This window comes from Camarhynchus parvulus, chromosome 2 (assembly GCF_901933205.1).
Source record: "Camarhynchus parvulus chromosome 2, STF_HiC, whole genome shotgun sequence".
Classification (NCBI taxonomy): domain Eukaryota; kingdom Metazoa; phylum Chordata; class Aves; order Passeriformes; family Thraupidae; genus Camarhynchus; species Camarhynchus parvulus.
In genome coordinates, this window is record NC_044572.1 from 18,295,135 (window position 1) to 18,319,592 (window position 24,458).

The 24,458-nt window shown below is 41.0% G+C and overlaps 1 protein-coding gene across 1 annotated transcript in view; it reads left to right on the top strand.

Annotated features, from left to right (window-relative positions):
• Window positions 1-250: 250 nt before the first annotated feature.
• Window positions 251-24,458, top strand: part of PIP4K2A (phosphatidylinositol-5-phosphate 4-kinase type 2 alpha) — a 107,656-nt gene continuing 83,448 nt past the window's right edge. Inside the window, exon 1 of the mRNA XM_030943844.1 lies at window positions 251-564. Coding sequence (XP_030799704.1) covers window positions 424-564 — 141 coding nt within the window. The 5' untranslated portion in view covers window positions 251-423. The remainder of the gene's footprint in view (window positions 565-24,458) is intronic.

Here is a 24,458-nt window from a genome sequence, read left to right on the forward strand (position 1 = left end):
AGAGGACTGGCGATGGGCGTGAGGGCCGGAGGGTAGCGAACGAGCACCACCTTTTCCCCGCGCTCCCTGAGGGGCGGGAGGCGCGGGCGGCCCCGCTGCCCGCGGCCGCGCAGGCGCCGCGCGCGGGGAACATGCGCAGTGGGGCGGCAGAGCCGGCGCTCCGCCGTTCCCGCGGGGGCGGGGCGGGCGCGCGGTGCGTGGCGGGCGGGCGGCGGCCGCTCCCCGCGGGGGGCGGGGCGGGGCCGCCGCGCCGAGCGGGGCCATTTCAGCCGCCAGGCCGGGATGTGCCCGGCGTCCCGCGGCTGCCCGCCCGCCGCCCGCTCGCCCGCGGGGCTGCGGCGCTGATCGCCCCTGCCCTTCTCTCCTGCCCGCCCACCGCTCTACCCCACACCAGCCCCTGCCACCTCTGCCGCCGGCAGCGCTATGGCGGCCCCCAGCAGCATCGTGCCCGTCATGGCGAGTAAAACCAAGACCAAGAAAAAGCACTTCGTGGCGCAAAAAGTGAAGTTGTTCCGGGCTAGCGACCCGCTGCTCAGCGTCCTCATGTGGGGGGTCAACCACTCGGTAAGCGCCGCCGTTCGACCCACACGAGCCCGCCCGCCTCGCTGGGGCATCGCACCCGGGGGCTGCGGGGGCGCGGGCAGGACCGGGGCGGGCACGTCCCGCCGGGAGCCGCCGCCGGCTGCCGCCCCTCACCCGGCGGGGCCGGGAGCGCGGTACTGAGCGTGGGCTGCGCGGCGCGGAGCGGCTGCGGTGCCCTGCCCGGGCGCGGGTGATGCGCGGGGTGCCCGCGGTAGCCCGTGCCCGCCCTTTGGCCCCGCGGTTCCGCTCGGCGGCGGCGGGCGGGAGGTGCCCGGGAGGGGACGGTGCTATGAGCGCAGCCCAGGGAGCTCCGCTCCTGCCGCCGGCCGCGCGCGGGCGTCGCATGGATGTGCTGCAGTTGGGAAAAATCCCGGTTATCGGTGGGAACCGGCCAACTTAGTCCCGTGTCCGTGCAGTTCGCTTCGGCAAGTGTCCGCTGCCGGTGTGCGCGGGGGAGGGGAAGAGGAAGGGCTTGGTGTGGCAAGGCGGCAGAACTGCACCATTTGCGAAGTGCTCCATCACCCTGCGGGGACGGCCGGCCGGGCTCCCGGAGAACCCCCGGCCGGGCGCTGGTCTGCGTTAAAATTAGGAGCCTGGCAAAGATGTCACATGGTTTGGGCATTACGAGGTTCGGGTCGCAGCTTTGCATCTTTAAATAGCCACCATGGCAGATTAAAAGTGTAGAGCCCAAAGATCGCCAAAAATCGGGTATCAGGGCAGTTGAGCAAAGAGCGTATTCCCTTCTGCAGGCGGAGCGGAGCCTGTACGCCTGTGTCGGGTTTGCATGGGTTACATCTGCTGCTGAGTAACGAGCCTGTAAGAATGTCAGTGTGCAATTTGAGATCAGACTACAAATTTTGAAACGGCCACATAAAACCGACAGAGCAGCCTGTAGTATTACTCACTATTCCTTTTGTTTCCTACACATCCATATCCCATGAGTTTTTTACCTCTGTGGATGTTTCAGTGGTTTTTGCCCAAAGCCTGGAGTACGTGCATCAAGACTGAGCTCTGTCAGAGCTGTGTTAAACAGCACAGTGCCTGAAGTGAGGATCATGGGGAAGTGCTTTGGCTGTATGTACCAGACCGAGGAGAAGCTTCAGTGAAGTTGAAGAGTCTGCTTAAGGTAGCACTGTGAGTCAGTAGGAAATGGTGACAAAGGATTTCAAGTTTTCTGTAGGTCGGCTGTGAGCAGTGACGTTCTGTGTCATGAACTGATAAGACAGTAATTTATCTACAAAGCAGAAATGTCTTTAATTGTGGAAGTGTGTGATACTCTGTTTGCCTGATTTGGGCTTAAATACACACATTTCATTTGCTCCTTTTGTAGTGGCTAGTGTTATAGAAAATTCCCAAACAGGCCTCTTTAATGAAAGAAAGCAAGCTGGTAATTACAGGGTGAGAGACTTGTACTGAATGGCAGCATGTGCTAGCTGTTCTCTGTCTCCCTGAGTAGAGAGGGGGATCACTGATGAAAGCAGAGATCTTCCTGTTGCAACAGCTCGTTGCTATGTCAGTTCACAGTGGAAATACCACTACTTTTAGAGGAAAGATCTCTTCACTACAAGTAATAACCAATTATACAGTGACAAATGCAACACCATATGCGATCCTCACCATCCTGCAGTCATGTGCTGTAGTGTGCATAGCTGTTCCCAGTAGAAAATGTAATAAAAAGTGTATTGGTTCATGCACAGAAGATGCAAAATTGTGAACTGAAATCCTCTCATTGGAGAGGATCAAAAAAAACAACACCGGCAACACTACGGGCTCAGAGAAAAGTGGCTTCGCATTTGCACGAAGGTGATGGTTGTAGGTGTGAATATCTGTTGTGTTCTGCAGATGGCATTCCATTTCCTTACCCCACTGCAAAATGTAGTCATGAGTAATGCTTGGAAACCCTGTGGAAGTGAAATCCTGCTGAATTAGAGAGCATGGAAAAAAAGTTAATTTGATACGTCCAAATTAAACATCTCTTCTTAGCCAAGAATGCAGCATTGAAGTGTTGCAGGCTCCTCCGTTAGATGCTTTTCCTGTCATTTTGTGATGCTTCATGTGGCAATGTCCAGCAACTGAAAATAAGTGTGCAGCATGGTTTAACTCTGTTATCACAAATAAGAGTTTCTCATGGGAGAAATACAAACAATGTGTGTGGATTAATTAAGAACAGGAATTAGGAATCCTTAGGTTTCTTAGCAGAATAAACAGAAATCCATAAGCAAAGGCTAGACTAAGAACAGAGCATACATCATAGTTCATTATGGGAGTAATTAAACGTAGAACCCAGTAATCATCTGAAAAATTATATTTAAGACTGCCTGTAATGCCTATCAATTAATGAGACAGTAGAAGTCTCAGTCTTACTAACTGTCTTGGGGAATGAGTATTATATTGAAACAGTGAAGCTGAGATGCAGTTACTATGTTTCTGACATCGCTGCGTGTTTTGGAAGGAAACACTCAGTGAAGATAAAAAAGGAAAACTTATTTTTCTGCAGGTTTATTAGCTTTTAAATCTTAGGACTACACTTGATTGTTGAGTTTTGGAGGATTTTCAGAGTTTGAAATTGAATGTGAAGTTAAGACAACAGTTTGTTGGTTTTTTTTTTCTTAACTCTCCTGTCCTAGAAGGAAACATGACTCTAAAGGGAAAACCTAAGCATTGGTGTCGCAAAGCTGAGGGCTGACAGCAGAGGTGTGAATTCTTAATGGGGGAAAAATTTGCAGAGGCATATCTGTTACCCAAGGTTCTTATCAATTACCCACACATTCAAGAAACGGTAAGCAACTTGCTGTTGCTGTTTAGGTAGAAGTAGAGAGATACCTAATGTAAAATCCTACTTGGTATTACAGTCAAATTCGGTAAACTTCAAAGGGCATGTGAGAGGAGAACACACGAACATTACCCAATGTCTTATGAAGCAAGAAAAAATGTGTTCACATTCAGAGCTGTAAATTCATTTCTCAGTGTTCTGACATATGCTGTAGAATGAAGCTTGCTGCTAAGTGAAAGGGAAAGCAACTGTGTCCCATTTTGTAGATCTGATTATAATTCTGATGACTTGTAGCAGCAAAGACTAATTGTCAGTGCTTGGATCTTGCAGGCATCTGCATCATTAACAGTTGATTTTATCTTGGTCTTTTACCCTGTGTCAAAGATAATCTGGCTGTGCTACTGAAATAAATATTTAAACTCAGTGGTTAGTATGACTTACAGCGGTATTTTTAGCTAGCACCGTAATTGTATTTCATTTACAACTGATGTGGTAAAAAACATTCTTACCTCTATATTGTCAGTGCTGCTGGATTTCCAATAACGGTAGGAAGGAGGAGAGGGAAGGAAGGTGGCATGTAACTTGTTTTCTGTGCCTAAAAATGAAAGCCACAGATTCTATGTTTTCTGCATCCTATGACAATCATCCCAGGCACAATGATGGTGTGCTCTCACTAGAATTGGTTGCCTGCTTCTGATAGGAGCTTTTTAGGAAAGCTGGGAATTTGTAGGCTTAGGCCCTTCAAAACATCAGCCTGAAAGATGTCAGAAAACTAATACAAGTGGGATTTTTGTAACTAATTTTGAGGTAAAGAACAGACTGCTGGAGAGCTTGCCTACTGTGTCAACCATTAAATTAAATGTATTTAGGAGGAGAGCATGAATGCCTAATGAAGTTATTGACATACTGTACAAGTTAAAAAAAAAACAACCAAAAACAAACACCCCCCCCCCCAGCCCCTGGAATCTGTAATCACCATCTGTTTCTTGGATGATTACAAGCTGATCCAAAAATTTAACAGTGCCTGACTTCTCAATGGCACTTGCTGCCTAATAAGCAAGTGTGGAGAAACAAGAATACATGGATAAAATTACTTCCCCCCCAGCACTTTGTGGAGTACATCAGAAGGAGTGTACTTTCTGTGGCTAAAGAATTCAACGCACAGTGAACTCCATGACCTTCTTCAGCGGCTCACATGAGGCTCTGTGAGCTTCATGCTACTGTTGCACTGTTCCTTGTATTCTTGCTTGATATTTTTAACAGAAGTGCAACAACACCAGGATAGAATAATGAAAGGAGAGCTGTGGGACTCCAGTCTGTCAGTGTACCTCTTGGACTCCTTCACCTTGGAGTTAGAAACTGGGAGGGGAGGAAAAAAGCATGACAAGTAAATGCTTCTTTCTTCCCCTCTCATGTAGTAAGATATATCTGACCATTTTAAGGGTGTTTCTGTATCTGCAGAAAGCTATAAAATATCTGTTCTAGTCAGTTTTCAGTTTGGGGATTTACTTAGCTAGTATACTGGTCTTTCCTGCTACAAACTTCTATCCAGACAAATACACAGATAGCTCACTTACTAATTAATACTTGTCCTTATATTTTAACATGCCACTGGAGAGCTTGCTAGGTTAAGTGGAACCTCTTGATTGTGGCATAAATCCATTTTCTTAGTCCTGACTTATCTAGCATCTCTCCTAGGAATTTTCTATCGTGACACATGGTGCATGTAGGAAAATGACATTGAAAAAGTGTTATTGAGTTGATCTGTAGGAAGATGAAAGCTAAGTAATTGAAAACTAGGTGATGCCCTCTGGAATACAAACTCCATGTTTATGACTCGTTTTCATTAAAGAAAGGGTGAGATTGGTTGACCTAAACAAGCCCACAGCACTTAGTGGTGTGCGTTCAAAAGTTACAGGAATTGATAATTTCTTTGTTCATATTTTTAATATAGTCATAAATGATGATGTGACTGGTGGCACCCTGAGGATATGGAACCATAATATTGACTCATGGCACTGGCTGGAAACCAACAGCAGGTTGGTTGGAAACTCTCTTGGGGTGGGGAGGGCTACTCATCACTTGTCAGGTGTGTTCTTACTAGTTGTGTTTAATGCAAAACATCACTGCTACAGCTGTGTTATAAGTGGCTTTTAAAAGCTAAGACAAAGTAAAACTAAAGGTATTAATCAAGATTTTCAACAGTGAGCTTGGAAAAACATCTTTTGAATTGTTTAATGAAGGTGGTGTTAGACTATGGGAAAAGGCTCTTTCTAAGAAGCCGGAAGAAACAATGTATTAAAAAGCATTGATTACATCAGAGCAGATAACAAAGCAATTAAAACTATTTTAAACTAGTCAGTTGGGCACTCAGCCCAGATGTTTGCATATAGAAGGAAGCAGAGCAGGAAGAGCTATTTATTGAAAACTTGGTTCTTTTTTGGGTGTCAAGCTCTGTGTACTGAAGAAATTAATTTGATACTGCTTTTGCAACTGAGTGGATAGACTAATAAAAATAAATTGTAAATATTATGGTTAGGTTAAGGGTAGTAAACATGCCTCCATGAGATACAAATGGGAGTGATATTTCATGTCCTTCTGTAAACTATTGGAAGGGACGCGTACAATAGCTTCTGTTAGGGCTGAGAGTGGGAGAGCTACGAAAGAGCTCTGACAGCAGTTTCAAAACTACTTTCTGTAGTTTCTTCCAATCTACAAGATAAGGTGCTGCAAAGGCTAGGGTCATGTCTTTTTCCCTGGGGTTTTTGAAACTGAATTTCATTAACCCCTGCAGAAAGGGCTGGACAATGTTCCATGAAGCAAATAGGCAGCATGAATTGGTTTTGTTGGCACAACTTAGTTGTCTTACTTGAGTATCCTGCACCAGATGCCTTTAAGAGTCTCTAGGGTATTATTTTTTAATTCCCTGCTCATTAAAGCAGACACTTGCATTATGCCCATTGCCAGGGCCTGGTAGATGTTTGTTTTCCTCCTGTAGTTTCAGGGTGGCAAACTTTGTTTACAATAACTGACTCACCCCATTATTCAGTTCCTGTTCTACAGTCCTGTTTTCTGTTCTTCCTTGAAAACATCTTGTGCCTTAGGGATCTGTATAGTGGTTGTACATAGTGCAACCTTACGACAACTTTAGAGTAAGGTGAAACTACCCATTATTTAGAGGTCTTCAATGTAATCTTGCCAAAACTAAGAACTTGGGAGTTGTAGTCATTTTGGCTTATGGATATCTTGACTTGTTGAGAGGTTAGTCATCTTGGTTGTTAACTATGAGGTTTTAAAGTTTTGAAATGGGAGTGAGTACCTGTTCATCTCCATACTCCTGTATGAATTCATTATTTTATCTTTACTTCCAAGGCATATTTCCATGTGTTTCCATTTCTTTTACTTAGAACTTGTGTTAGATATTGCATAGTTAGTACCCATTTCCCTTCCTCTTTTTCACTATTGGTAACTCCTGTGTTTGCACTTAGCAAAATAGTTGAAGCAGTGTAAGAAATGGCTGCTTTGCTATGGATGGTAATGAATGACAAACCTTGTTAGTTTTCATAGTCTGCATCCTGGTGCATAGTGAAATGGGTTAGCATTGAATTGTTGAGATAGTGACTCCTTGCATGTGGTTTGCTACGTGATCATCTGTCTTATGATCTTCCTGTTGAGCCTCTATAATAAGTTAATTCGTTTTGTGTTGAGAGATTGCTTAATAAGGGTGTTGTGAAAATTGTTTGAAGTAACTGAATGCTGTAGTGATGGATCTCAAACTGAAAAGAAAATGTTAACTTTATCTTCAAAGGATGGGGTTGAATAGTTTGCAGTAGAAGTACTTAATGGCCATACACCTTTTAGAGTACTTGATTTTCATCTGGCTTGCTGAACAGCTACCTTGTGTACTGAAGCAAGGCAATTAGTCTAATCCAGCTCTTTTGCGTGCATTGTAAATTCCCAAGGCAATCCTAACATTCTTAACACAACTGTGAGTATATGCATGATCCTTTTAGATTGTAAGACCAAACTGAAAAAAAATCACATTCCCTTATGTGCCATTATTAGAAAGCCTGTGGAGCTCCTTGATGAGATTGAGACTTGAAGAACCACCTTTCAGCTGCTTGAGCTAACTGGGTTAGTCTCACCTTTCCCCATCTCCCTCCTGTTGTCTCAGTCATATGCTGTCTCACAACTCAGCCATACCTGTGTTTGCATTTTATCAATCTCTGCCATTACCATCTTCCTGGTTAACAAGTTCAGCCATATCTGCTTTCCTGATTAGTTATTACTCAGCTCCAAAGTGATAATCCAGCAAAAATAATACATTTTGAGGAGTTTTTTAGATGGACCATAATTCATTGAAGTTCATGGTCCAGCTATGCAAACAGCTGTGCCAGCACAAAGAATGTGGAGCTGATGCAAAAACAGAAGAGATGGAGGAAAATAACTTCCTTGTAAGGAAGTGCCAGTTTAAGCTAGTGTAAGGTTAGGCAAACTACAGCCTCCATAATACTGAAGGCTGCTAAAGCTGGGGCAGCTGGACTGGTTTCCATTGTCTCTGATACTGGTCTGATCCTATGGCAGGTTCATTTGGGGAGATACACTAACAGAAAAACAAAGGCAGAAAAGTGAATGGGGTAGGAGTCATGTACCACAAAAGGCCATAAGGCCATATTTGTAAGTGTCAGTCCCAGCTTAAAAGAGAAATTGCACTGCAGGGAGCATAAAGGGAAGAGTTTGATGTATATATACTGAGAGGTGAGTTTTTATAGCAGCTTAAGGACAGTTGGAGGGACTTGTATATCTCTAGAATGGGCTTTTTGACTGACCACTTGTCTCCTCTCTATAGCTCAGTTTCATGTGTAATAATCTCAAGTTTAACTGTTGTCCACAGTTAAAAAAACAAAACCCCACTTGAGTAGAGGAAAACTCTCACTGGATTCTGCACTTGTAATGAGGAGACGTTTCTCAATTCTTTTCGTCTCTTGAAATAGTGTATTTTGAAAAAGACAAAACTGTCTGTATGGCACCCATTGGTTTCTGGTCATCTCTACAGTCTTCATTTTTAGAGCATGGTAAACCCTCTAACTTCATAACTTGCATATCCAGAGACTGAATGTCTTCAGAAAAGTTGTGATGGTTTCCTAGGGGCTGGAGTTTTTGAGGTTGCTTTTAGAGGTAACTGCCAACATTTGGAAGAGCTTCTAAACAGTAATAATTCTTGAGAATCCTACCTTTAAATAGTCTCCTGCAGCATGTCAAGTATGTGACTGTAGCAGTCACTGACTTTTTTTGGGGGGGGAGGGATGAAAATATCCAACTTGGTTAGCCAAAGACCAGTTAAAAGAAAGTGGCTTATTAATAGTTTAACTGTACTGAACTGAAATTGAGAAATATCTGATTAGCTTCTGGTGCCAAGCCTCAATAAGCATGTTGTTCAGTGTTTTGTAGACCCTTGCTAGATGATGTGGGTAACAAAAGCAATTTTGGTACACCAGGTTATGATGTCAGTGTTGCTGGCTGTGCTTTTTATTTGTTCAGTATGCTTTTCTCTCTCAGAAATGTAAGTTTTCTGTAGTTAGTGTTTATTGGTGGTGTGGTGTGGTGTGACCCTTGTGGGTTGGGTTCTGGGTGATTATAACAAAACTTTCTAGAGGAGTTTAGAGAGAAATAGTTGTTAAAGTTTGTGGTTGTTGGGGCCCTTTACAATGTGCAAATCTCATGTATTATGGTTTCCTGGAGCTGAGCAAAAGTTGGAAGGCTGACATAACAAAAGCAAGGTTGCTAATCTCTGAGCTCCCGCTTTGGTCTTTCTGACTTGGTGTTTTGAGCTGAGCACTAAGTTGGTTTTGGGAGACCAAGTTGCAAAATACCAAAAGTTGAGAAAACAGTCGAGTTGAGGAATGGGATATCTATTTTTATTTCTGGAAGAGGAAGGACTTACCAATACGTGCTATCTCAGCTGGCTGTTCAAAAGAGCTGGTTTTCTCTTGGGAAAGACAGCAGTCTCAGACAAGCTGACTTTACTGCAAAGTCCATTCCAGACCTCCTCAGTCACTGCAAGCTTGCAGGTAGAGGGCTTAGAAATGACTCACTCAAACTGAAATGTGGTGTCAGATGCTTGACACCAGCTTCCTGTGCAGTGCCTTGGGGTTGATGCTAATTATGGTGTCCCTGCTGCTCTCAGTGTGTGTTCCCCCTGCCCTTAGTAGCAGAGGAGAACTGGAAAGAAATTTTCTCGTTTAATATTTCTTTTAGGTCTTAAGCAGAATTGTCAGATTAATGTGCTTTCAGTCTGACTCATGATTTGCTTTGCAGTGTGTGGTATGTTAACCAGCCTTTTCCTGTGATGACACAGTGGACAGGACCAAACAAGAAAAGCTTTCTGGATATTCCTCAGGCTTTTAGAAGACAAGTGGTAAAAGTCATTTACAGAAACAAAACCATAGTGCTTGTTAACAAACCTGTGTACCTGCTTGCAGGCAAAAAGCACTGCAACCACTGATTTTGGAACCTCTTGCCCATTCTGTTCCTAATATAGCAGCTTTTCCAGCTGTTATTTTGGGCTTCAGCTGATTCAACAAGGCTGCTTTCTCTTTCTACCTATAGCTGCAGGCAGTTGTGGCTGGTTATTTCATTTGAGTGAGCAATGTCCTTCAGGCTGTGTTGGCTCAGGGATGTTAATAGGGTTCAGGTGTCTGTGAGCTCACAGAATCCTGCACCCCCTGTCACTCTTCTGCTTGTTCTGTTGCAGAACATCAAAGCAAAACAGTATTGAAATATTGAGTATTTTGACTATTGCTATTGCAGTATGCCTTTTTCTTGCTGTGAGTGTGGTGGATTTCTCCTCTTCTCCACAATCTCTCCCACCTGTTGAGGTTTTTTCCCCATGTTACAACAGTTACCTGGTGTTGGTATTGATGCTTTTAGTTCACTTTACTCTTCAGACATTATCTTTGTACTCAATGACTCTATCAAAGTAGTATATTGCAAGTTTCTCCTTGGAAGATGCCATTTTATAGGGTATTCTTAATATTCCTGTCTTGTTGAGGAAATCTCCCAGACTTTAATATTAAAGTCAAGTTTTTCATTTTCCGGTGAACGACTTGCTGAGGTTCCTGGCTGAATGTGACTTGCCTCACAATAAAGGGTTAAGCACCTAAGAAGTTACTGGAAAAGACTGAAAGTAGTGGTTGCTCCTGCATGATGTGCTGATCACCTGAAAGATGAAGATTGATTGGGTTCTGATGGTTGGTGACTGTTTTACAATGCGCTGCTTCTTGCTCACTACTCTGGAGCAATGTGCCTGAAGTCTTCTTCACCGCATTATAAATGCCCTTCAAAATCTAGAGGCTCTTTCCTGAAAAGCCATGTGTCTTACTGTTGTACAGGAGAATGTGTGTAATGATTGGTCTTTGGGGGGTGTCTTTGTATTGCTGAAGTTGCTAAGCCATCCTTATAGTATTTGACATGTAAAAATGCTTGTTTCATCCATGTGCCTTAAGACTTTCTAGTGTCATGAAAGCATTCTTGTTTGATTTTTGTCACAAGATAGAATACTGTTCTTGTGGCAGCACAATGCTGAAAAGTTCAGAAATGAAAAACAGATAAGAGATATAGAAATATGTCTAGCTGGCAGACAGTAATTCATGCTGTTACTGTGTGCATATGATTATCTCAATAGCAAGACTAAAATTCACTTTAAAACTGCATCCACAGCTTAAGAGATTCTGTGGGGTTTTTTATTTACAAGGTGAAATTGATTTAAACCATCATATTTTAATGGGTGTAACTTTATGTAGTTGAGTTGGCCAAGATGTCAGGTGGAACCTGGACACAAGGGCATAGGCATCAGCATACTCAGGTGGTGGAAAGTAACAACTGAAGTAACTGGCTTGGTTTTATTTGTGTTGCCATGGGACCCCTTTTGAATTGAAGACCTCATCCAGGAGATCTGTGTCACATATAAGCACATAACTGAGATTTCAGGATTGCCTGTTTTTCAGTCAGACTTGTGTTTTGACCAATAGTGGCCTTTTGATAAGCAAAATGGAAAGGAACTTGGATCCTCTGTGTCTTGCTAATAATCTTGAAATATATCTAGCCTATTCATCAAAAAAACCAAAAAGGAATAAAAAAGTGGGGGAGTTTGAAATCTTCTGTGAACATTTGACTTGCTGGTGAAAGGCTTTGGAATGAGATAATTTGGGACACACTGATTTCTGACATGGAAAGCACTGTATTTAAATAATAAAAACCTAGGCCTTCATTAAAGGAAGAACACAGATTTGGTTGTGTGGAGCTCTCTAGACCAAGTTGTATACCTACCTATATATATATATATGTATATATATAAAGACAAGTAGTTTTACTGCAAAGGTTTCCCTGATTTTTGTCACCTGCTATTGCAAACAGGCTCAAATAGTGGTGTGAACTGGCATGGATCATTTGGATGATGAAATCTAATACTATGGCTTCAAGTAGGTGGAAGAAGCAATTGAGAGCCAAGATAGTAAAGCATGATCCTTGAGCTACATTTTCTCTACTACTTGCTTACCTTTGCTTCACTAGCTAGCAAGCCTGAGCTCAGAATTGGTTTGTCAGATTCCTGCTAGCTATGTTTTTCCCCTTACTTGAATATAAGATATTCACAGAAGTTGCTGTGTAACCTCCCATGCTAGGCAGCTCTGCTGAGGGATACAAAGACTCATCTTTCGGGGTACTGTGGAATGTATGCACGCTTTTGATGCATCCTGCTTTTCCACACCATGCAATATGGACTAATAGTAGTTGTTTAGGTAATAGTGTTTGTCTCTCTCCTCAAGTGAGAAATACTCCTCAAGTATGTCAACTATTTGAAATACAATTCTGTGGGCTGTAACCACGTAGGGTACTTAGTTTGTGGAAATGATCTCTCAGTTGTTGAAGTTTGTTTTGCCCAGGAATGCTAAACTTTGTTACAGCATAGTTGCTGATGTAGTTATGCCATACAGCAATCTCTACAATTTGTGATAGACTTCGTGACCACTCTTTAAAAAACATGCAGTTTTATTTGAGTTTTCACATATATCCAATGTCTCAGCGCTTGAGGTAGGGTGGAAAAAAGGGACCAGACAAATCAGGAGTGAAAATGCTCAGCTTTTGCACTCTTTGAACATAAAATAAACAGTGTGCAGTGAGTCACAGCATTGCCGCTAAATAATTGAGAGGAGCTTGCAAATTTTAAATTTTTTTAAATGGACTGTCCAAAGGACTGGTATTGTTGAATTTTACTGTATCTTCCAGGACAGATAAGCTGATTTCCTGCCTAATTAACTTATTGCTTTCTGAAGTGTTTCCTAAAGCTTTGAGATCCTGTGCATTTACATGTATTTGCATAAGTAATGCGCAAAGGAAAGTGCTCAGGAGAATCTGACTGGGGCTTCTGGTGGAGTTGGCAGCGCTCACTGTTGCACAAGGTGCCTGTTTCACAGCTCCCCCAGTGAGCAGACAGCTTTGCAGCCACCTTGGAGGGGCATGGTGAATGGAACAGTGATAGAAGTGCAGTCAAACAAATCCAGCCTGCAGCTCTGCCTTTGGGCCAGTCAAGCTGGCACAGGTCATGGACACTGAAATCTGCTCTTAAAGCATCCAGGGTGACTGATCAGAGAGAGGTGCCCATGCTGTGGTTAAGTTTTGGAATGGTAATTGCCACCAAAAATTAGAATGAAATAACTTGGTTTTGAAATAATCATGCACAATTTTTTAAGCTCACCACCAATGAAAACTCCACAACATTGTTAGTCATCTTCAATTATCCAGGCCATGACTGCAAAATTGTTGCACGACTCTCTATTGTAAATATGAAATATATCCTGTGTTAGTATAAACATCTTCTGCCTAAGTGACACTTTCCTTGTCGCTTAGCTCCAGCAGTATGAAACTGAAGACATTTAATCTTGTTAATTTTCCATGGTGATTTACTAATGAACTATTTAAATTATTTATTGGCTGCCCCCCCACCCGCTTCCAAGGTGTACTTAAGGTCAGTAAGTATGAAATAACTTAACCTGACACACCAGTAATACTTCAGTGTAATACCTTCACTCCTGAAGATTTCCAAAGCTCTAAAGCTGGCATTGTACTTTCACTCACCATGTGTGGAAGAGGAAGGGTGTTTTGCAGACTAGAGGGGAATTTTGTTTGGGGATTTACATGGCTTTCAGTTGCCTTTCTCTGATTTCTGGCCAAGTTGTTATATAAAAGCATGGCTTCATCGTGAGTGTGGGCTTTCCTAAAACCTGTCCTTTCCAGGGCTGAGCTCAGCTGCCAGCAGTGTGTGTGTCTGGTCAGCTGGGTCAGCTGCCTGCCTGCTGAAAGCTAACGCTGTGTGAAGGCAGGCAGGGGAGAGCAGAAGGGACAGGAATGGGATGCAAGCGCTGCTGGGAACAGTGGGCAGGAGAGCACACTGGGAGTTGAGCTGTGTGATGCCTTGCTGCAGAGATAAGGCTGAGCCTTGATCTGTGCCAGCTGTGAACTGGCATAGTTCACATAGTTCCTTTTTGGGACTCTGTTGGTTTTTTTCACTGCATGGAGGTTAGTGATTTTGAAACTTGGAAGGTTGTAATGGTGATCCTCAAGAGAGGAGCAATAGACGAAAAAGTGAAATCTGTCAGCTGCTCCTTGAAGTTACTGCTTCTATAGGTTTTACCAGCAGCCTTATTCTAATAAGTCTCTTTATTCTTGAGCTTGTTGTCCTCTAACAACAGATATCAAGTCTCTTAACACTTAATCAATTTTGTGCTTCCTGTGTCAGAAAAGAAGCAGTAAAATCTGACAACTTTGATATTGCCAGTTTCAATATCAGCCTTTTAGGGGAGATGTTTTTGGATGTATATACAAGAAATGCTAGGCAACTAAAATGCAAAGGAAATGAAAGTGTAGTCTCTGGTATGTGATTTTGTAAAAATCCCTTTGGAATACAGATAGTCCATATCCATGGTAGCTTTTGGTAACTTGGAAGTGCTTCTGCTTGTCCCAGTGGGAGACACTGACACCAGTTTTAGTGTGCAGCTGAACCTAAAAATGAATGTGTTGGACTTAGTCCATCATAAAGACAGTATTCTGTCTTTAATGTTGTGGGCTTTGGAGTAAGTGATAAGGCAACCTGGACAAACCGTTCTCCTGCCTCTTTGCCAAGAAATGGAAAAGTCATTCTACTTCTTTCAGTTAGTTCTCTGATGAGACTCCTTCCTGGCATTATATGAGACTATTGGAAATCTTCACAGAAGTGATATCCTTTTTTCCATGCCTAGAGTCTCTTTGCTTATATCTTTGAATGTACATCACTTTCACCTCCATTGCTGTGTCCCCTTCCAGTTTAGGGTTGTGTCTCTAGTAAATCTTTCCCCTGAGAAACAATTTATGCTTACTGTGAAAAACAATTTGCCAGATAGGTAAAGCTATATTAGCTTGCTTGCATTTATATTTCTTTAGGGACTCTGACTGTATGCTCCTGGTAGGAGTCTTGGAAGTGATAGCTTGTGGTTCATTTTCAGGTGTTGCTTTGCTTTTACTTTCTTTCAGCAACAGTTGCTGTTGGTTTTTGGCCCTGTTCTCCCCCCCCACCCCAATATTACAGCTTTGGCCAAACTGTTTTATAGAGAGGAGGAAATACTTTTAGGAAATTGAGTACTTAGTTTCTGGTGGGATCTGACAAGTACTGCATTCACTGGAAAAGGGACAGGCAGAGCTGCCTGGTGGGGTGCAGGAGCAATGAGTCTGTCCCCTTGTGATAGGAGCAAACTGTTGGCTTTGGTGTCCTGCATCCCAGTTTTAACTTCACCTACTGGGGGCACTTGTAGACTCTCACAGCAGCGCTACTCTATAGGTGCTTTGACAAGCAGCTATAATATCTACATGGGTGAAAAAGTAAGAGAACTCTAATTGAAATTACATGTTCGTGCAGCCACTGTGCACTGCCATATGTTTTACATGATACATCTAACAGTTAACTGGCTTACTAAAAAAGACCTTCAACATCTACTGTTGGTCCAAAATACCATTTTAATTTCCCTTTGTTCAGAGGCTGCCATCTCCTCTCTCTGCTGCTTCAATGAGAGACATGCTTCAGATTCAAGTGCTTTCTCTCCTGAGTGACCTATTTGTATTTTCTCCTGTGGTCTTTCTATTAGGCTGTGTCCCAGCAGTGTGAATTGCAGCAGAGCAGCAGTGCTACCTGTGGCTTAAGGTACAGGGATAAATAACTCTGATCAAGCCCTTCTCAGCTGTGTCTGTGGCTTCAATAAAAGGAGGCTGAGTTCCTACTGCTTAGTTTATGCTGGCTCTAGTATTTGTCTGATGATCCAGTAAATCAATTCAGCTTGCTAAAAGACCAGAGACTAATCTGGCAAAAAGTCTGTATTTTGGGCTTTTATTTTGTTCTCATTTTTGCTGGGTTCATAGGCTGAGTCAACTTGCTTTCTGGTCGAAGGGGTTGTTGGTAAAAAGGGGAAAAGGAGGCAAGACTGTTCTCAGTTGCCAAGTGGCAAATAATGTAATTCAGTTTAGCTGGGAAGCAAAAGGCTGGAAAAACCACAGCCTGAGCTGGTCTTGCTGCTGGCTACTGTCTGGGTAGGTCACCAGCTGAGCTCAACAAAAGGCATGTTGAATGCCAGGGGGTGGGAGGCTGGATCTGGCTGACAAGCTGGGTCACTCTGCTGTGGAACTACACTGGAGAAGGCAGTGAGCACAGTTAGCACTCTGGGGCTGCATTGTATTGTACAGTGGGCTTCTGAATTTGAAAGAGTTGTTCTGACAATGACTATTTTCCCTTATGCTGTTAGGCTTCCATCCATCAAACCTGATACCTGGCAGTACTTAGGTACTTGCACTGATGTGCTTTCAAGAGCAGCTTCTAGTCTGTGTGAGCTGTAATGCACACCCTTTGTGCAAATATTCTAGCTCTTCCTCTAATGATGGCAGACCTTGGTGTGGGCTTGAGGAATTCAGAGTTGAGTTGACTCCATATATGACATGTGCCTCAAATACTTCCAGAGTATTCTGGAGCTGCAACTGAACAAACACCATTGTGCTTTGTGGCGTGATTTCTGCTTCCCTTTCTATCACTATTTTTGCAAGAGCTTTTAGTCGTCACTACCTGCCTTGTTTTTTATTTCTTTTAATAACCTGGATGTTCTGGTATCTTACCTAAGTAAAATACTGTATTATATGAAGGTCACTAAAGAGATTTGTGACTGCGTGGCAGATGTTCTTGGGAGATAATACTCACCATATTTCTTGGATTGTGGCCAAACTGACTTCTCATTTTGATATTAAAGTCTTTCAGGTATTGTGATTAGTTTTAACACTTCCTCCTCCTTTCAGGATTCTCTGCACAGCACTATTGTGAGAGCTATGTATTAGTGCATGCCATGACTAATGAGCAGTGGACTTGAATGAAGCTTTGGAGGCCAAGCATTTTGATGCCTGTCTCTAACATGCTTGTAGACAGCTCTGGTAAATGCTCGAAAGCTTTCATTTTTTGTCTCAATAGATTAAATTTCATACTTGAATTCAAATCTTAGATGCTCCTTATGGTTTGTTGATGTTAGGTGTCTCTAGTGCCTTTTCTACAGTTCATTTGCAGAATGTACCAGAGTTGCAATTTAGGTGGCATTAAGTATGTCTGACTGTGTACATCTGTAGCATGCAAGTGTACTGGTGGTGAGGTAGGCAGCTACTTTTTATATGTGCCACAAAAGAAAATTGTAAATACTGCACCAAGAGTGGAGAATGACATATTCGAGTAAATCCTTGTAATTTCAGGGGACTTAAAACACAATCAGTGGTCTTGGCAGATGGCCAAGGGCACAAGCGGCTTCTGGAACTCTTCCAGCTGTTAATGGAGTGTGGGTTCTGATTAAATTTACTGTGGCCACTGAATCTTGGTCTGCTTGTCTCTGTATGTGTTAATGTACGCTTTTCTAACAATTAATATTTAATTTTAAAATCTGTTTTAATACTCAAAAGCAGCTTTACAGTATCCTCACGACATAGATCTCTCCTTTATGTTAAGCACAATGAAGACTGAAACTCTAGCAGCATGAGAGAAGCCCTACCATAAAAACTAGCTGCTGTAAAAGCCTTGAAATACTTGTGCTGGCAGCCTTGCAGCCTCCCAAGGAACACCGCTGCATTAGTTATGTGAAATCCATTCTATAGTTGACATAATTAACTGATTACAAAAAATAAAATCTAATATAGTAGAATTGTGGCATGGTCAATGGGGTCTTTGACAAGACTTCAGGGGGGTAGTTTGGACATGAGCCTGCTGGATTGGCTGCTTTTCCATTTTACTGTAGCTGAAAATGTTGCAAAGAAATGGACTTGTAGGGCAGTCCCTTGTACTTCCAAATACGTCAGTGAAAGGAAAAATATATTAAAGTAAGATGGCTTTAGGATGAGGTTATTCTTTTAATTTGGAAGAAATGGGAAGTATCTTAAACCCCAAAGAGTAAATTCATAGGAATTGCCAGGCTCATCCTAAAGGCAAGTTCAGTTCTGCAAGAGCTCTCCTGCTAAAAGGCTACAGATGCTTTTTACATGAATACCACCAATAGTTTGAGACAAGGGGAAAGTAGATTACTGTAGCATTTGTGTGAGGGCTGGTATGATCCTACAGAGTAGGTGGCTGTATATTGGATTAGATCAGCTCTCTACATAGAAGTATGTTAGAATTTTTTTTACCTTATGAATTTTTCAGGTCAAGGCATCAATCTAATTGAAGTCAACAGTAAAAGGTGAAGTAATACTTTTCATGGAAAATATCTTAATGCAAGAACATAACTGCATTAGAGTCTACAGAAATGAATGACTGTGTTTCAATGAAATTATTTTAAAGAATTGTTGATGAGAAACCTTCAAGGAAGACTGTATCTGTAAGAGAAGTCACCCATGTGAATTACTTGAGAAATGTTTTGGGTTCTTAATTAAATTATTTTTCTTCCCAATTAATAATATATCATACTACTGTGATGTAACTGCAGTGATGTAGAATAGGTTTTAGTATATTAGAAATGCCTTTTCATGCCTTCAGTTTTGTTAAATTCTGTAATATTTGCAATGTTTTAGGGTGCCATTACATGTGATATAGAGGCCTACGAATTTTAAATAGTTACTTTCTCGTTATGAAAAAAATCTGATTTATTGATGCATTTCTTTTCCCAGTCTTACTTTTGTTACTTATGCTCGTTAGCTTGGAAATTGTTGGAAGTGAAAGATGAAAGTCTGTGTAGCAAGGCTTCAAAGCTCCTTCTCTACTTCCCAGAATCTGATGAGACTCCAGCAGTACTTAACTGTGTTAAATCTTTAAGCAACACTCCTTTGTCTTCACTATACATTTTTTTCATGCAGAAGAGGTGAGCCAAGACTCTGTAGTGAGGGGAGGCATTATGTGCAGAGTAGTACCTTGATTCTTACGAAAATGGGAATGTTGATTGTGTAGAGGAGCTAGAAAAAAATTATTTTGAGACTAAGGCTAAATCTAAGGTTGGAACTAGGGAGCTATGTTCTGTCCCTCACTGAAAAAATGTAGCTACGATGTGGTGAGCATTAGATACACCTATTTCAGTGTGTTCTAAAGCAAGTGTTCTGCTCTGAAGGAATACTGAATATTGAGAGGTGAAATGTGACTGTTAGTTGGATGTTAAAAATGGCAAGTACTAAAATGTTGTTTTAAACACTGAGAAATAATATTTCTGAACCTTCACCTTGTCTTGTGGGCAGATCAAGGTCCTGCCTTTGCTGTCTGGAGCTATAAGGTAAACTGTTTTGAAATGCATTAGTCTCATTGTGAACACCATTATTCTGGAAACTGATGAGAACTAATTCTATAGCTAATGCAAATTTAATGTTGTGGTGTAAATTATAGCTATTCATATCTCTTTTCTATAAGAAGTGATGCACAGTCTGCAGTCTGTGGGTGGGAAAATGAACAAAATTAAGTCAGAATAGTACTGTTCAGTCTTTGTAGATCTTACAGACTTGTAACTGTTGTTGTTAATTTTGTTTTATAATTTGAATGTAATGTTATAGGTGCATATGAATTACTTACGTGGGAACTGGATTTATTCCAGCGCTAATATCTTGGAATAAGAGAGTCGGTGAACAAATAAAGTTCAGTCACCACTCTGTGTTTTAAACAAAACAAAAAACAATCTGGCAGACATTTAGGAGAGCCATAAATCTAACTTTATCAAATCCATGCTTCTGTGGGTTTGCTATTTTTTTTGTATTGTCTTTCCTGCCCTGGTTTGGTTTTGGTTTTTTAAGGGTGTTGGAGCCTAACTTTAGTCAATGGAAGTGTCTGCTTTTTTAACTGCACACCACATGTGATGTGGCCCAGGTGTTCTTATTACACACTTATCACCACACAGCATATTTCAAACAAATGGTAGGTGAGAACAGACTAATTTGCATTTTTAAAGGAAGATTTAAGTCATTCTAGTCTTTTGTACACCATCAAATACATGTATCAAAGTCCATCTCATTCAAAGAGATGGTATAAAAATAGAAAAAAGCCTTCTTAAAAAGAAAGTAACCAGACAGCTCTTAGAATCTAGATCTCTCAAGGTTACCTAGAGCACAGTGATGCAGGTGTGGGTGCAGTATGGAGATGGACTGTGAAGCAGAGTGCCAGTGTGTGCCATCTAGCAGAATTACAAGAGAGCAGAAGAAACTTGGGTAGCATGGAGACAACTGCCTTCAAAACAAACATAAGAGCTGAAGGAATGTTCAAATGTCTTAAAATCATGAGTCTAGTAATCTAATCTAGAAATGTACTGAGAAGTATGTGGTTAACAAAATACATCAAAATTGATAATGATAATTTCTTCTTACAGATCAGAAGGGTTCCACTGCCTGTAGGAATTGAGGATGAGGATGTAAATGAAGCATATGTAGTAGATACAGCTTTTGCAGGGAAATAAATTACTTGTGTCTTAGTTCAGTGGGGAGGAAATGGAAGGTTTCAATTTTGGAACTTCTCTTTGTGAGGGATTCCTCAGCTGGTGGATCTGACATGGTGGAGGCAGGAGAAGAGTTAATTATGTAGCTGATAGCACTATCAGCAGTGCAGCACAAGGACAGGGTGGTATTCGCTCTGGTTCTAAATACTCAGAGGTGAAATAGCAGAATGCTGCTGATGTGTAAATTCTTGTATAAATCTGCTGTGTGGCTAGTGCTGTAGAGAATGGCAAGTGGGGTGCCAAAATTTAGGTAAGGGAGACTGTAGCTCTTGTAAGGCTCTGGTGCAAATGTCTGCCACAGTTCAGTTAATTGCGTTATTTATGCAGCTATCCACTACTTCTGTCCTTGTAGTCTCTGCCTTCTCTCTTACAATCAATGTGCCTTTTGTAAGGAAACCTGTCTTCTAACTTTATGGAGGCTGATGGAGGGTCATTAAGCATGTGGATAAAAGTGATTTAGGTGTCTCTAGTTTCTAAGTGAATTTTGAGAGGGTCCCTCACTAGCTTTAAAGGGAGTTAATAGGCCATAGCTTAAGAAGGGATGGTCTTTGTGCTGATAAATAATTCCTTAATTTGTAAAGAAAATAATGTAAAAATAAATGCTTGGCTGTATCAGCAAATTGCTGTAGGAATATAAGACTTTGCTAAATTACTTAAAAGCCCTGGTGATCAGTGGGGAAGAAAGCTTACTGCTGATATCAAATTAATGGGGATAGTAAGGGTGAGGTACAGCTGAAAAGAACCACAGAGAAAGTAATATGACTGAATTTCCAGTGCTGTCGTTTGTCAGGAGAACAGGTAGCTGCATTGAGGAGAGCAGCCCCAGTTTTACATACAGTGGTGGATGCTAAACTGGCCATAACTGTGCAGGAGCAAGGTCTTAGTACTGTTATTATTTAGTAGGTGTCAAACAAGCAATTGTCAGTTACCAGAAGAGGAATATTGAGTAAAGTAGAAAAGGTTTCTGTGTTACTGTATAGATCCAGTTTGTAAATCAGCATTTTGAATACTTTGTATGGTCTCCTCCTGCTAAAAGGTATAGTAGAGCTTAAAGCTCAGTTTATGGCATGAAGGATGATGAAAAATACAGAAAAACTTTGCTGTAGATACTTGACTAAGCATCAGGAGTTGTCAGGAAGGAGATGTGAAGTATTAAAAGTTATGAGTTAAAGTGACGACTGAGCAGGAAGTAATTTCTACCTTTTTCCATGAAAGATGTAAGAAGTTGTGTTCAAAACCACCAAGTGGTTCTTCATGCAGCAAATTGAGGCTTTAGAAGATAAAAACAATCTTTATTTCATCTTTGAGCACAAATTGTTGTGATGTACAATAGACTTGCTGTCTACATTGGAAGAAAAGGACTGAATTTTAAACTATCAAGGTCACAGACTTCTGCTTTGTCAATGACAAGCTATTGCTGCTCCTCCAGTTCAAAAATGTATATTTTCTATATTTATTCTTAAACATAGCACAGTAGAAACTTAACTGGATTCTAATGATTTTACTGTAGCAAATTTGAAACCAATCCAAAATAATGCTACCTTTGTTTTTAATGTTTCTTTTGCTTACTGTAAATTCTTTCTTAGCTGATTAGTTGAAGTTCGGTTATATGTTTCATATTTGTTTTTAAAATCCAAAGAAAAATACTGCTGTTTGACGAGTGTTGTGATTTGTAGCTGCTTGTACAATTTTACATTGGAATGCTCTTCTAATCAAGCCTAATGTTCTCTTCCTCAGTTTAAGCTGTAGGAGTTGAATGAATTTTGTTAGACACTATACAAAAAGCTCATCACTGGGAGCAAGGTAGCTGATTATCATGACCTGTGTTTAGTCTTTGCTTCACCCTCTACTCTGATGCTTTCAGTTGCACATCTGAATAATTGAACAGATGACCCTTCTAAAGGGACAGATGGAGGAAAATTCTGCTGAAGAGTTGATTATAAGAACTAAATCTTGCCCTTGTCCTCAACACACCATGTCAGCTAAGATGAAAGATTACTTCATGAAAGATTGCTTTCTTTATTTAAATCATGTAACTGGCAGCTTGGTTAAGTAGCTTTTTTAAATACAGGTTTTTTACAGTTGATGAGTTTCAAAACTTCACCTCTCTGCTGCATCATCCAGGAGCAGCAGTGCCTGCTTCCATGACCACTGGCTTCCTTTGGCATATGTGTATTTGTGCTGTGTTAGTTTCACCAGGTACCATTTTTTGTAAGCATAACTAAAATCTGGTCTTGCATGGAGTAATATCATTATTTACTTTTTGTTGAAATATAAGAATGAGCTGTAATTTTAATTTTTCATACAACTTTTAGGAGATGAATAAAATACAAAATTTTGAGAAGTGACCTTTCATCAAAGTCTGAGGTTGCTGCTTGTTCTGTTTGAGTCTTAATGAAAAAAATGTAATGATGAAGTGAAAGAGAGGAACTACAATGCGTGGTCAGAGGTGAAAACTGTGCAATCTCTTTACAGTGTCTAACAAGAACAGTAAAATTGCTTTGATGCTTTTACTTTGACTTTAACAGGATCTAAGCAGTTACTAACATGACTTTATGACAAAACATCAAAGCATTAAAGGAAATCAATTAATGACTACTTACCTACTTCTCTACATGATGTGTAGTTAAAGACTTTCTGTTCAATGTCCTCTTGTTAATGTGAAAGGGGTATTTTATTATTCAGATGAATATTGTAATAAAAAATGACAACATGAAATTTAAATGCCTTGTGTTCATTATGTTCTGGTGGACTTGCAGTTTCTGGATAGTTTGTGATCAGATTCACTTGCCCGCTTATCAAGCAGATCTCATGCTCTGTAAGATTATAATTTAAATTGCTTAGACTGAGCTTACAGGAAAAGATGATTTGTAAAAACTAGTAATTAATATAACTGAAAGTTAGACATAATTTGATGTAAATGGTCTTAAATCCTGTTGATATGACTATATGCAGTCTGGGTTATAAATAAGCTTCCATGTATTCTCACTAATCTGTCAATCTAATTGTCATGCCTCATAGAGAATAAAAATGTACCTAAGTTTTTCTCTATGTGATAGTTTCTCCCTTATTTGTGTTTCTCACTTGTTTTATTTGGAATTTAAACAGTTGACTCTGCAAGCTCCTCAGCATCAGGCTTCGGGGATGTGGACAGCACTGGTTCTGCTCCTTGATGAAGCAGCATCACAATGTGTTACTGGAACATGCAAAACTGTTCCATTTCATGGTCCTGAAAAAATACTGTCTGCATTGTTGACTTGTAATCTGTAATTTGATTTAAAGGGTATTTAGAGTGTGTTTTAGAGTCATTTGAGGATATTTAGTGTGTTTTAGGGTCATTAAAGTCTCATCCTTTTGTCTTGGACCTTAAAGAATATTCCAAGACAGTTTTGGTTGTACAACACCTTTGCCTCACACAGGTCTGATGTGTTATGCTGTTAACTGATAATGTTTCTGCTCTTTGATCTAAATTGCTGTAAGGCTTCAAAGCATATAAAAGAACTTGGACTACAGTTCTAACTCCTGTAGTTTACTCGTATGCTGATGCATCTTGTTAGATCCAGTAACATTAAGTCTTTATAATAATTTCCACACATAGAAGGTTGTTTTATTTTCTGTTTGCCTCTCTCTCTCTTGCATCTGTGCAGAGAGAAAGAACAAGAAAGCAGAGTAATCTTTAAAAATAGATGTCTGGTCTCAAATTGTAGCAATACCTTTAGAAGGTGCTAAACTCTTAAAAATCCATAAGGTTACCAATATCTGGTAGAAGTGATACCAGCTCTGTTTTTCTGGTTAGGGGCTCCTATCTTGTCAAAGTTGGTCCAGTCGTTACTATCATCCTTGAAAAGTGTATTGAACTTCTGTGCTTGACTTAATTCTGCTGCTTTGAAGGAAGAACAAGCTGGTGCAGGTTTATTTATCATAATCAAGAGAAGGGAGTAATTTGTGTGTAAGGTCTCGTCTGATGACTTCTCTAGAAGGAAGAAGGAGCACGAGCTGAATTTTATTTAACAGTGCTGGATTGAGTAGAATGCACTCACTGGGTGGTGGCTGAAGCACATGGGAGAAGATACCGCAAGACTGATTCCCCAGCAGAA